This window comes from Amborella trichopoda, chromosome 13 (assembly GCF_054954075.1).
Source record: "Amborella trichopoda isolate Santa Cruz 75 chromosome 13, AtrichopodaSantaCruz75HAP2 v2.0, whole genome shotgun sequence".
Taxonomy (NCBI): domain Eukaryota; kingdom Viridiplantae; phylum Streptophyta; class Magnoliopsida; order Amborellales; family Amborellaceae; genus Amborella; species Amborella trichopoda.
In genome coordinates this window covers 30122552-30137544 of record NC_142348.1, presented here as the reverse complement: position 1 = coordinate 30137544, position 14993 = coordinate 30122552, and the positions used below count along the sequence as shown (strand labels likewise).

Genomic DNA, 14993 nt, shown 5'->3' with positions numbered 1-14993 from the left:
TCTAAATCAAATGTTATGACATACTTTCATCCATTAGATTTCACATCTAATGGCTAAAAACGATTGTGACATCTTTCTACCAAAATATAAAACCCCTTCTTTCTTTTTAATTACTACCCCACTTATCAATTCTTATCGTTTATTATTTACTTGGGCAAATCTATCGAATCGTAATTGACTGAATAACAATTTGACATCTCACCCATTCAACAATTTATGACGCATAATGATGTGCATTTTAATGGGTTATATAAAATTGATAAAAATCGATTGGCTATTTGAAATTGGATCAAAAGAACCGAATGGTATTCTGTTTTTTTTTTTTGGGTGAATTGGTGGGGATGTCAAGCCCCTACCCATTCTATTAAAAGACATAAGAATATATTACAAAGACAATCCTTTTACAACCCCTAGGGAGGGAACACATCAGATAAAAGCCAAGGCATCAAAACTGGGGGGGAGGCGAGCACGTCACACCGTTGCTTCATCTTCAGAAACCGCCTCTTTGGCCAAGAGATCTGTAGCCATATTAGCCTCTTTGTATGTATATAGGATCTACAATTGATGGGCTGCAAACGATGCGAGCCTAAATGTAAAGAACCGAATAGTATGTTAAATATTGAATTATCAACCTCCCATTTATTAATGTTTGATTGGTTTGTTACATTTATTTATGGGAAAATTTTATATAGGTTGCAATCTTAGGCTGTAGAAAAATGCATGCTTCAAAAATCTATGGGAAACAGTTGTTTCGATGTCCAAAAAACCCTCTAATTGATTATTTTGATCTTGAGATGTACAAATGTTAAAAAGAAAAATCAATAGAATTTTAAAGTCCCAAAAATGATACATCTTATTATATCCAGTTCATCCATTTTCAAGATTTTCATGTGCTTGTAAATCTGCTCGATATATACTATTTTTTTAGTTTTAAATTTCATAATATTAGATTTTCCATTTATTATTAAACTTTCCGTCACTAAAATTACATATCTCAACAACTTTTGAAGGTGTGGCTTACTTTGGACGTTATACAAACTGCAAAATTTATTTAATTGATTAACGGTAATGTGATGCCGGTCGTTGTCATTGTTTAGATGGAAACTGGTGTGCTTGACATGCACTCTTGCCAGTTTCAAACGTGTGCTACAAAAGTCTAAAGAAAGCATCCATCCACCCTTAATCATGAAGCGACAGGGACATTCTTTGCAAGCATGAGAGAGAGAGCTTTCATTTCATGGCATTGCATCTTGTAAAAATACTTAGAGAGAGAGAACATATATAACAACAAAGGAGGGCCAACCCCCATCATCTTTCTTCTTTGGCTTCAGGGTGTAATGGGAAGAGCTCAAGAGTCTTATCTGCTTGAAACCTACTTCTCTCCTCCTCTTCCAAATCCAAGCTCTGAAGTGCCCAACTCCTGCATTTGCGCTTGAAGAAACACCCTTCCCCTTCTCCCTACATTCATGCCATCAATGTTTTATTAATTAGCATACAAAAACCCATCAAGGAAACATATTATTGTTGCTAATGTGCACTAGGGAAGGTACATCGGCAAGTATGGACTGTTCGATCAAGTATTGGGTGGTGAAGATGGTCGCAGAACAGCAGAGTTCAGTGGGATCATGTCAATACCACCATCTCCACCATCCATTTTTCTTAATGAACGGGTGAAATATTCCCGGTGAACTTTAATGTACACAATGTGTGAGCACCATGATAAATAGTGTAATAGTGTACAATCCCTTAATAATGTGGCTTTAGGGTTCAGGACAGCCGCGAAAAAAAAAAAAAAAAAAGGTGAAGATTTATTTAGGGAAGAGGTTTTGGAAAGTCAATATGTTTGACTCACTTTAATTTTTTTTTTGGGTAAATCAATGGGGAAGAAAGCTCCCTACCTATTTTTCATTAATAAAGGATAGAAAAAAATTACATCATATTATTTGACAACCCTACACTAGGGAAATTGCACCACATCATGAACTAAAGGAAGGTGAAAGAAATCCGGGCCCTAGAGCGTCAAATAAAAAAAGGTAAATCAGTGGGGATTTGGGTCTCACTCTTTGATGAGAATAGAATCAAGACTTGGGCTCGATAGTACTATCACCACGGCTCAGCCCATTCTCAAAATGGAACCATGTCTTGGCGGGACTAGAAGTGCAATCTCTTTCCCACCTCTACCTTAGAAATGGATTTTGGAACTTAATTTTGTGAACCACGATGACAATCATTAAATTTCAAAATGAATGATTTTAAACTTTATTTTTGGAGGGCTAATTTTAATTCTTTTAAAATAATGTCTGGAAGTTAAATATTACTTTCTAGTTTCATGAATCCGGCCGTTGACAATATATTCATAGAATTTTAGCTCCAAAATCTTAAGATAGATTTTTGAAAGAGACAGCATTTGAAGAAAAACACGACCAGAACTTTTCTCTCCTCGTTTTCAAACACAACGTGGTCTGCTTCACATTAGCCTGAAACATCACCTCATCAGAGGCCATATGGGGTTAAACACTCTCTCTCTCTCTCGATGTCTGGCTCAGAAGGGCTCACCTTAGCGGTGGAGGAAGCTGCGGCGATGGTGGTGGTGGTGGTGAGGCCGAGAGTGAGGGCGCCGCTAGTGCGCTTCTGCTTCTGTCTCTCTCGTGCCTTATGGTTCTGAAACCAGTAAAACACATTCTTCCCCTCTATCTTCCCATACCTCCCTAGCTGAGCAGTGATGTGCTCAATCTGCTGCGCGTTCGGGGTCCTCATTCCTCCTCTATAAAGCATCTCCAAAATGGCAATCTGTTCCTGCGTGGGGTTCCACCGCGTGCTCCCCACCTGCGCCTGGGGCATAGCTTCTGCCGTCGCCTGTTGCTGCTGCGCGGCTTCAGCCGCTTTGCGGGGAGGGCAGCGAATGAAGGTGGGGGTCGCAATGCCGCTGTTGCTTTCCGAGGAAGGAGTTGCCGCCGGTGTAGAGAGAGAAAGTGTGAGGGGGCGAAGGCGCTTGCACCTCACTGTGGAGGCCTCGTGCTCCCACCGAGTTTCGGCTGCTTGCTGTACGTTCATGGCTTCCCATGCTGTGGCCATGGCCGTGGTGTGGGTATGTATAAGAAGTAGAGAGATATCGAGAGATGTTGAACCAGAGAGGAGGGAGGGGGGGGGGGGGCGGGGGGGGTGATATATGTAGTGAGATTGATGAAGGTTAGAGAGGGAGGGAGGGCGTGCAGTGCAGTGCAGTGGGAAGAGACCAAATGATGAGCTGAGGTTGACTTGGGGTCGAACAAAATGGATGACACACACGCACCAAATATTCTCGACTCAAATCCCTCCCTTTTGTTTCTTGTTTGCTTTGGCGATAATAAAGGCGTCCTTCTTCCCCTTTCTTGCTTTTCGGTGGTGACTCTCTTGTTTCCTCAACTTTCCCTTTTCACTCTCTCTCTTTCTCTCTCTAGAATGATGGATCTTTCTTCTCTCTCTAGAATGATAGATCCTCTCTCTCGCCTTTTCTCTCTCTTGGATGATGAATCCTCACTATCTCTTCTTCCTCTCCTTTTCTCTCTCTTGGATGATGGATCCTCACTATCTCTTCTTCCTCTCCTTTTCTCTCTCTTCTTTCTCTCCTTTTCTCTCTCTTCTTTTATCTCTCTTGGATGAGGAATCCTCGCTCTCTCCTTTTCTCTCTCTTATTTTATCTCTCTTGGATGAGGAATCCTCTCTCTCTCTCTTCTTTTCTCCACCGTGGAGTCTCGCCCCCCACCCAGTGGGAAGGAGGGCAAATCTAGACCCCACCAAAATTTCATAATCATCATTGCATTAAAAATTTGAGTGACATTTCACTACAACTAATTGAAGTTCAATTCCTCTAGACCACACCCAATTCTTAGAGAAAAAAGAAAATAGGAGAAATTCAAATTTTATTCTTCTCAATCTTATTCCCCATTGGATGCACAATATGATGCCCCATCACCAGCCAACCAGGCCATGTAGAAGAAGTAGAGCATCCAAGGACCAACAATCCAAATTTTATCCAAATTTTAGAATTTTAATTATGGATGAAGTTTCTATAGGGCCTTGGCTTCATCAAAACAAAATAAAGCCTCACCTCAAATCCTCGTCCGGGAAGAACTTTTGGCATCAAAAGTCTACATGATGGCTATAAAATTAATTTTCAATACCATCAATAAATTTTGAAAGTCAAAAAATGGTATGGATATTGAGGATCTTTGAACATTTATTTTTAGGGCGAAATAGATCATCTAGATGATTTGTTACAATATACACGATTTTTACAAATTGAAATCCTAATTTTTTTGCACAACCATAATGTTCAAGTTGAGATGATCTATTTAAAGATTTTTCAACACTTGAATTGCAATTTTTGATGAGTTATAAGGTGAAGCTTTACATATTTTGATAGACCTGCAGCCATATCAAACCATTTTCCTTTCATAATTATTTATGAAGGTGGCCTCCTCCTTTAGCTTTTGAAAGGACATCAAGGAGTGGAATACACCCCACAAAGATCCACATGACACAATGGTCTTGAGCCTCATGAACCTCCAATCAATGCTGGTAAGGGTACCTGACATGAGCCACGTGTAGTTCCCACTCTCTACACATCACCATCCATCCATTCATTTGAAGGTGTCAAGGATAGTTGGGACCATTAAATTTTCCATGTATAGTAATAACTTCCGGAATATTGAATGGGAACAATTGGAGAACGACACCGCAATTCATGGGTCGATTTCGAAGATAATGTTCAGGTATGCCATCTAGGCGTTTACACTCAAACTATATATATATATATATATATATATATATATATATATATATATATATATATAAATAAAAAGATAATGTTTGTACAAGACTTAAGCTTCACGACAGAATTTGAAGGCCAACTTTAAAATCAACTTTAGAAAATAAAGTTTGTGTCTAAAAATCCTCAAATTGATCATCTCAACTTGACAATTATCAATATTTTAAAAAACATTTACTTATAAAAATAGTGTATCAAGTATAAAAAAAATAGTGTATCTTCTAGTGCATTATACATATTGTCTATTCTAAAGTCTTTACAAATTTGCTAATTTTATATCATTTTTAAAACTTCAAATTTGATATAGAGATAGAATATCAAATCAATTGGGGTTTCTAATATCAAAAGTGTATCAGTGTTCGCATTTTGAGATATGGCTTTTTACCTTTCTATAAAGTAAAAGCTTTTTATATACCTCTAGGCATAGGACATGCATATATGGTACTCTCTCCCAACCTTATGGTCTGATTGAATGATCGGGATTGTTGGGTTTGGTGATAGCTAAATCTTCATACTTATATTCTCTTTTAAAGATTAAGGCATTATGGAAAATAAAAAACTAATTTTTTTGAGAAACAAGAAAGTGATATCTTTATAAGAGAGTGAAAAAGAACATAATACCTATCCTTTGAGGGTTACCCCTTTCAGGGTTATGGGAATAAATCTCCAATTTGGAGATGGGTCTCCAAGAGAGAGAGACATGACCTCTGAAAGAAGGGCAGTATGCACACGAGTTTTGAATTGGTTAACTTCCACTTCTAGAGAGAGAAAATCTCTATGTTGCTCTCGAAGTTATCTTTCCAGTAGCAGTATTACGGTGGGAAAGAGGATATTGATCGACGGTGTGACTCGATCTGGAGAGTGGGTTTAGAAGGAAAGATTGGTGATAGTCTTTTACTGATGTTTAGAGATATGTATTATTTCTTGTAACCTAAAACTGTAATCTTCATTGTGATGGTAGATTTCTAGTTGCCGAGGCCATGGATGTAGCCCTGCGGGGTGAATTACGTAAATCGTATGTTATTGTATTGTGTTTTTTATGTTTGTTTTATTTCTCGCACTCGATTTATAGTTGAATTCATCTACTTCACATTAGTCAATCATGTATACGATCTTGGGTGAGATCCCGGTGTTTGGGATTTCAAGTTCCGCAAGCTAGGGGTTCACGAGAACCTTACGGGGATAGCTTCAGGCATAATATAACTAGTGAACAACTGACATTTCATCTAGATCAAACGTCTCAAAATACTTTACTTTCAAATTGTTTTTTTTTTCAAATCACAAGAACATGAAATTTGGTGAATGGCATCATCTAAATGGAGTGCACTTAAAAATATTTTAAAATTATTTTGGTTATTTTATTGTATCATAAATATCTTTTTTCGTATCTTTAAAATGTACGACTTTATGAGAAGATGGGATACCCCAAATTAGGTGTAAATATGATTCATAAAAAAAATAAAAACAAAATTATATTTACAAATTATATTGTGATTAGAGCCATCTCAACCGTCTTATCTGTCCATTCAGATCAAACGGCTTACTAAAAAAAACTTTCCATAAATACCCTCTATCGACAAAATTTGCTACAAATCACACTCACGCGTGGCATACAGCAGTTAACACGTTCCACTGCTGTGCAGTACAAATTTCGGCCGAAATGGAGCCGAAATCTCGTGAAAGTTAGAGCTCGAGGCCTAGGGATTGGTCAAACGGTGAAATTCATTCATATTCACACACCTTCTGTTTCCTTTATCTTTTGGTGGTGAAAAAGGGCGTCATCCATGGGTCAAAGAAGAGGAAGAAAATTAAAGTTTTGGTGGTCCCACACAGTGGAAGAAGCGGTGCGATTTCATAATTAGGGGAACCCAACACCATCATTTGCACGTGTCTACAGACCGTGTGTTACGAAATCGAACCCTAAAAAACGCAACAAAAACAAACAGTTGCTTTAAACCTTGTAAGTGAGGGCCTATAGCATGCTCCGATAGGATCATACTGTAAGAATGTTCTTTCAGATGAAAATGCTTATTAGCCTGTTTTTTTAGATTTGGGTGTGGTTTTCCAATTAAGGCGTACCTCCAAATTTTATCATAACATGTAATTTTGGTATAAAATTTTTTTAAGATTATTTGAAAATTTATTTTCATCACTAATTATAAATTTTTAAACTTGAAAATCCAATAAATTTATAACCATATGAAAATCTTGAAAATGGATATTCTAGATAATGTGTTGCAATATGTACTATTTTTAGGATTCAAAATTTTTTTTCTTTTTCTTTTTTTCATATTAATACATCTTGACGTCGAGATAATAAATTAGAAAGCTTTTCAAGATTCAAACAACCTTTTTCTACAGTTTAACGTCGGAACGTTATATAACCTTTTCCCTTTAGATTTTGGATTTTGGGATCCACCTAATAAACACTAGATTGTTGTTTTAAAAAAAAACTAAGAATAGAGTTCCACTTCATCCAAAACTGAGATAGCCTCTGTTCAATATTAATATTTTTAGGCATGTGCAAGATGCCTTTCAATTTTTTTCTATTTTTTATTTTTTGGGTAGAAATAAAAAAATATTGGGTAGACTTTGAATTTTGTTCATGAGAATGAAAAAGTCGAAATAGTGAACTTGCACCCCAACAGAGAGGGGAAAAAGATGATGAAAGAGGCAATGCATGCGTGCATTCGTGCGTAGGAGTCACATTCACACACTTTTACTTTTTATTTTTCCCTTTTCCCTCTGCTTTTTCCTTGGAAATTGAATGCTCAAACCGGGTAATTCAAAGCTGCTTTCTTTCCAAATAAAAAAGATATATATTGAGTAAAAGGAAGGGAATGGAATTCCCCTCTTCCCATTTGTGCATGAAATTTGGTGGTCATGGGGTATGATAGCTAGGATGCCCAAATGTCATATCATGTAAGCAAAAGGGGGTGCAACTACTAGCTATTAAAGCCTTTAATGGATGACAGACCAAACTCAACTTTAATCAAGGAAGTGATGGCTCTAAAGCTCACTTGCTTTTCTTTTTTTCTCCCCCCTCATCTTTGAGAGATTTACTACATTACTCTAAAACAAACAGCTGGATCCAGGATTAGGAACAGTGCATATTGATCTTCTTTAAGTAAAATGTCAATGCTAGAATCATAGAGTCACATTCCCTCACTAAATGGGGGACTCTTCACGGACAGGAATGTTTGTGTAGCATCAGTTATGCCACTTTTACCGAAATATGGCGACATGAGATTTAATCCCACAAATTGCATGCATTTGAGACCTAAAAAGTACATTATATTTAATCAATGGCACACATGTAACAACCGCATTTAAAATTTAACAGACAAAAATGATTGCGACCTCCTTATATTAAAAACAAATGATGTCTTTGAATATTAACAGCATGTAAAATTAGTCATGGGAATAGACCCACTCCAAGACACCACAACATGGCCAGTGTTGAAATCAGGCCTGATTGCTAAAAGTAGAGAGTTGTGTCTCCATCTTAAGTCATGAAAAATAGGGTTTGGTTGTTAATGGAGGATGTAATTCCATTTTTTCAGTAGAAGACAAAATATCATGAATTTTTTGAGGTTTTGGTAAATTGAAGGTGTGCATTTCCATCCCAAGTAAAGTTACTTTTTAGGAGCTCACTTGCCTAGGGCATCATTGCAGTAGGATCACCAAGTAATTCCTGATTTTGTTTGTCTATATTTAGTACCTGCTGTTGCTTTCTTCCTTGTGTTTAAGCCTGGTAAATTCCATCAAAATATTGTAGTACGAAATAATGCTTCTGTGGAGAATCAAATCATATCGCTTCTGACTCCTAACGAAAAGTAGAACACAAATAACAAGAAAATTGCTGCAAAGTGGTTTTGTCAAAAACTTTTAATGGTATTGCGGGCTCTAATATGTGGTCATAGGCCTAAAAAGGATTAGAAACTTTATGTTTAAATCGTTCCAAAGAGCCCACTCACTTTAAAGGGCCAAGGATTAGGAGTCCCATCAACCACGCCTTTGCCTTAAAGCTGAGAAGCTATGTTTTTAGTTAGAACCACACTTGCAAACCAAAATGACTGTCTAACTAGGAAGTACTGTGGCAATTAAGCCTTCTTTTAGCAACTTTAATACAAGGTACAACTTCTTTTCTTACTTTCTATTAGTAGAAGTGCGCGAATTTGAAGGAGTTCGTGAACGCAAAAGTGACGATGGTTATACCCGGGAGGGTAGTCAGACCTTTGATGGGTAGATCAGTGTTAAAAAAATCAACTCGGCCAAGGTAATCGGGACCTGGCCGAGGCAAGTTATTCGAGGGAGTCTGAGTAACTCGTCCGAGTTCAACTCATTTTTTTTTAAGAAAATGAAAAAAAATAGTAGTTATATATAATTAGGCGCCTCTTTTATAAACAAAATAATAAATGCTATCCTGGTTAGCGTGCCTAATGTCAAAGGACCTCTCGATTCTTGGTGGGCAGGTTTTATTTTTAACTTTAACAAAATGAAGTCTTAAAAAAAAAAAAAAAACAGTTGAAGTATAACGAAATGATGTCTTAAAAAAATGTGGCGGACGGGATTCGAACCTAATTGGGATAAAATTCATTCATCAAAGCTAACCAGTATATCATTCTAACGTGTCTAATATAAATTTGAGGTAGCATTGTATTTAATGTTTAAAAATATTGTGTGCAACTGACTCACCTGAAAATCACCTCGCCCATGGGCCGAGGCCGAGTTGCCTCGGCTGAGTCAAAAAAAGTTGGGGTAGATTAGTGATATTGGAATTTTGTGGCCATTTAAAGGACAAGTTGGGGTAGATTAGTGATATTGAAATTTTGTGGCCATTTAAGGACTCATGGTGTTATATTCATTTTTATTTGAGTGGTAGCATAATTCGTGGGAAACAAGTATGAGGTGGGGCAATAAATTCATGGATGAGGCGTTTGATTGCCATTCAAGGGGGCTAAGTGCCAATATTAGTGCTTTGGTCCAAAAGAATGGGACAGGGATATGGTTTTGTGTGTCATGTATCCAAGACCACTGGTGCTCATCGGATATAGAATAGCATCCTGGGAATGCTAGACTTGTATGACTCAACCTGCGTTTTGCGGTCCAAGCCCGGGGTGCTCCACTTTTGCTTACATATGTTTGTAAACACCCTCCCAACCCCCCCCCCCCTCTTTTTCTTCAAAAAAAAAACCTCTTCTTCAAAAAAAAACAAAAAAAAAAAGAAAAGGAAATTCCCGCTAGTAGCCCAAAAACCTTAGTTCTAAGTCCTAAAGATCACGCTAAGTCTAGTGAGCTATAGTGAAGCTAATCTCTTAATTTTGTCCCAAAATTTACCCAAAACCTAGCCCAAGTTATAGTAGATACCAAGTGTTTTCCATCATTCTAATAATCGCCAAATTTTAACCTATCGATAGAAAGTTATGGACAGGGAAAGATTGATTAAATAAATGACAAAAAGGTCCCTCATGCGCGAGCCCCAACATCGTGCATGGGCGGCTTGACTCATGGTCAGATGCACGGCCCATGTGTTACCTTAAAACTCTGATATTATTATAGCTCTTGGGAGTAAAAGAGTTACATGACTCTAGGATCTTGACATACTAAGACCAAGTTTCATGAAACCCCAAGAGAGTAATAAGGAAGATTTGTATTTATGGAAGACATTAAGAGGTTTGCCGGTTGCCTTTAGTTAGGGTCAGTTATTGTTATTGGGCCTCATGACTATGTAATGGGCCAGAGCGGTGTGTTTTTATGTGATTGTTGATATAAGCTCGATAATTGTGTTTGTTTGAGCCATGTACAGCAAGGTTAAGGCTAAGAGAGGACATTAGTCTAAATCAATGACTAATAGGACCTTTTAATAACATGTACATAAATAGTCACAAACATGAGAAGCCACTCTTCCTGATGATCCACTGTGAAGAAATATGTACATGTGCCAAGAGAGGAACCCTTGTATCATGTGTATGTATGTTCTCTTGGGATGCACCTAAAATTCGCTAGTACTTGGAAATTCAAAGTTACTCTTTGGTTTGACTTTGCTAAGGCATATCATAAGCCCCTAATTAGAACTGTAGGGTCATGAGTTTGTTGGGTCATATCAAGAAGGTGAATTTAGAGTCTTAGTTTAGTCGAACAGAGTGATCTGTTGTCGAATTCAGCTCCCTACGATACTAATTCCCTTTGAAATAATTTCTAAATAGTTCCAAAGTAGTTTATTTTTATGGAGGATGATTAAATAAATTTTTAGAAAAAAAATTGAAAAATTACTTTAATGAATATGACAATCAAGAACAAACCCCTGCGACCTACACGAGACAACCAAATGGCCAATGGCTACCCACGTGGCCATGGGGAGCCCCTACATCAGAAGGTGGAGTGGGGGTGATGTCAACCCCATGGGTACCCCCTTGCCTTTATGACATTTGTTAAGTGGGGGGTATTGAATTATGGAATTTTATAGATTTTTTGGAAAATAGAAAAATGACAAGGCACATATTTCTTGTATGAGAAATGTATATTAGTGAGCCTTTAGGTATAGAGTATAATATTTCAATTGAAACCTTAAGGATAAATGGTAATTGTACATTTAACTAACTTATACAAGTGGCACCATATGATTAGCCTCACATGCTCTTTCTAAATGGAAGAAAAGTTTCTAGTTTAATTTTTTTGTTAGAAATGTGCCTAATTACGTTAAGGGTATGTCCTCAACCTTGATTTCTAGTTAATTATTTGAAAAGAGCAATGGGTTTTTTCATACAAGGAGTTTGGAGTGAACTATGGATTAAATGGAGGATAAATATGTTTAAATCCTAACCACTCATCAAGATGACATGATTGTGGACAGAAAGCTAAGATCAAATCTCTCTTTGTAGCTATAAGATGATAATTGAGTTGTCAAGATTGCCCTATCTAGAAGCATATCTATACTTGGTGGCTATAAATAACCCCTCACTCTCTCATTTCCCACACAAAAGCTCCCATTTTCTCTCTCTAAGAGTGGTACGCCCTATTCACTCTCTAGGTGGCACACCTAGCCATTTCCCCCCTTTTTTCTTCCTTCATGTGAGAAAACCTAGAGATGTATGAAGAATAAATATAGTGAGAGAAAGATGTAGATACCCTCCTCGAAATTCTGGCCAAGAAAATTTCAAAAACCCTGATTGTGAGTTCAAAAGAATCATACTAACCCTAGTAGACCATAGAACACCTAAACCTAGTTTAATTGTCCCAAAATCACTCGAAACTATCCCAAATCATAGTAGACACCGAGAGCTTTACAAATCTAATCTATAGAACCAAAACTGGATGTCTCGAAAGAACCAAGGGACAAATTAGTATGCCCCTATCGGGCCACACGCACCGCATGGGGTGTCAGACAATGCATGGCGGCCAGCCTCGCACACAGCACGCATGACACAGACCACATCATGTCGTGCGAGGCATCGTGCCTCGCAAAACACGATGGGCCTGAGGTCATGGGTCATTTTCGGAAAAGGACGACTTGGTCAAAAAAAAAAGTTGATCTTGACTAATTTTTACTCAATCTGAACCCTTGGATCGAATCGATCTACTTTCAAACCTAAGTCTGCTTCAACTTATAAATACCCCATCTAAAATACATGAAAATACCTTGCAAAAATACTTTGAAGATCTTTTGAAAATAGATTGAAATCCTTAGGAAACTCGAAATTAGGTAAAATCCCAATAAATCCCAAAAAAGGATAATACTTTAGAAAATTTCTATAAATTAGAAAAAATAGGGTGAAATCCCGAAAAATCCCATAAAAACCAAAACTTTAGATTTAAGAATAGGAGACGTCAAAATCCTTAAAATTAGGGAAAATCATCTCCTAACCTTAAAAAATCTTAAGTAAAACCTTAGATAAAAATCTCTAACCCTTATCCTAGCCTTCGTATTCTTAGATCTAGGTGAAAGAACCTCAGATCTACCAATTCTAGCAAACAAGAGGCATCCACTGAGGACATGGTGGCACTAGAAGGGCGGCCTAATCCAAGCCTGAAAACTCTAGGTTTCGGGTCCCTAAAGTAAGTATGTCTTTTCTATTTTAATTTAGTTTATGTTTTTCATTAAATTAATTTACTTTCTCTACGAATTTTAGTTCTTATTAGATTTAGTAAAATTTAGAAGTATTCGAAAGCTATATGCACAAATCATGAAGCTCGTGTTGTCAGTGGACTCAAAAAAAGAATCCAATCAATGCGAATCTGTAATGTTTTTTAGACCATAATTTGAGCGATCCCACTCTATCTTCTTATTCATAAAATTAACTTGTTTTGCAAAGATTTGAGTTGATGTCTCTTTAAGATCGACTCAAAAATTCGAATGTAAACAGTTTAGCACTTGCCATGGGCCCTTGAGCTTCAAATCTATGTATTTTCGCCTTCAAACACTTCCTGAAATTTTATAATAGTCATTTTCTAGAAAACAGAAAATCCAAAGGTAAAAAAATTGGAAAACCTCGAAAGACCCTAGAATTTCGATCTGGGACTCACTGTGGTGCACGATACAAAGCGTGTCACATAGCAAGACACACCCCATATCGCGTAGGGATCACACGACACCCCCTTGTGTCGTGCAGTATGACACAACCCATGTCATGTTGTACGAACTATCCGAAAAAAAACTTTGCCAGGCCATCTCTCGATTATTTTCCCCCTTGATAATTTTTTGTACTTTATATTTTCCCCTTTTTTTTGTAAATTCCAAAGAAATAGATAAAGATAAGAAAATAGGGTTTTAGATCTCTTCTTACTTTGTCCCCTTATATTTGACTTTATCTATCATAGTCTTATCAGCATAATTTAAGATTTGGCCTTATCTCTTCGAAAAAAAATTTTATCTTTACTATTAAAATAGGATAAAAAAATAAAATAATAATTAAAACAAGGGAAAAAAAGATAGATTTAAAAGATCTTCTTTTATCTTGCCTCTCTAGAAAAGATTTTAACCTTATTTGTTTAAATCCTATATCTTTTTTTAAGTCTTATCTGCATAAGTTTAGGATTTTTTTGACTTTATCTTTTTTCTAAAAAAACATCTTTATCTTTTTTAAAAGAAATAAAAAATTCAAGATTTCCTATCTTATCATATGTTTTTAGATTAGAACTTAACGTATATGTCTAGATCTTACTTTGAATTTATTTAGTTAGTCTAGAAAATATATGATCATATCTTGTTAGACTAAATCTTTTTTCCATATTAATCTCTTGCATTAGTGATTAGGTTACTTTTTGCATGTGCTTATTGATCACACTTATTGCACATATCACTGAGTTTTGGTTTTCCACACTTATCCACACACGTTCAAACATACCTTAAATCTTCAAATTTTCAAAAACCCCTACACTAGTACTTAAATTCATGTGAGAACCAGTTTCATGCATGGAGCATTATGGTGTTCCAGCAATGAAGCAAAGCACTATAGTAAGGACTGGCCTCTCGCATTCACAATAGCTGGATCTTATGTGGGTACTTATCAAAGCCTAACTTATTTTAGCTTTTTACTTAGCTAGGAACACCATGAAACCAGCGTACCTATAGTGACAAAAGGTCAAAATGACGTTATTTCAAACCTATTCAGTTGCACCCTTTGTTGCATATTTGGCATAGTGGTCATGTCTGTAGTCATGTCTATAATCCGCAATGATTCAGATATTGAGCTCATTGCCTCATCTAGATTCCCTAAGGATGGCTCGACCTATAGAACCTTATGGCTCAATTCCTTGGACCTACCCTACTTCAAGTCACTCTATGTCAGGCTCCAGTGGGTTCATAGTTCCATGCCTTGGGCTCAAAGTATTTAGGCCACATTATGTTCAGCCAAGCCATGTAGTATAGCAAGTCTACATGGCTCGAGCCACCCTAAATAGTTAGAGCATGCAACCAAGTACTAAGGAACCAGGGTTACCTTCCCTCAACATCTAGGCCTTGGGGAAATATTATCGAACCAGCAGTACACCCACAAACGTTTGAGCCTAGGGGAGATGCTGCCCAACTAGGGCCACATCACCCTCAAATGTCTAAGTCTAGGGGAGATACTACCCAATCAGAGCTGTACCCCCCATCATCATTTAAGTCTTGGGGAGATGCTGACCAACTAGAGTCACACCCCCAACAAACATCCAATTTAGGGAAGATGTTGCTCAATCA

General features: G+C 37.1%; 1 protein-coding gene across 1 annotated transcript; it reads right to left on the bottom strand.

Annotated features, from left to right (window-relative positions):
• Positions 1–1205: 1205 nt before the first annotated feature.
• On the bottom strand, positions 1206–3524 carry LOC18444963 (WUSCHEL-related homeobox 4). The gene is made up of 2 exons (XM_006855077.3): positions 2557–3524; positions 1206–1458 (listed from the first exon to the last, which is right to left on the bottom strand). Exons 1-2 carry the CDS (start codon positions 3073–3075, stop codon positions 1309–1311), a joined length of 669 nt encoding a protein of 222 aa, XP_006855139.1. The 5' UTR covers positions 3076–3524; the 3' UTR covers positions 1206–1308.
• Positions 3525–14993: the final 11469 nt, after the last annotated feature.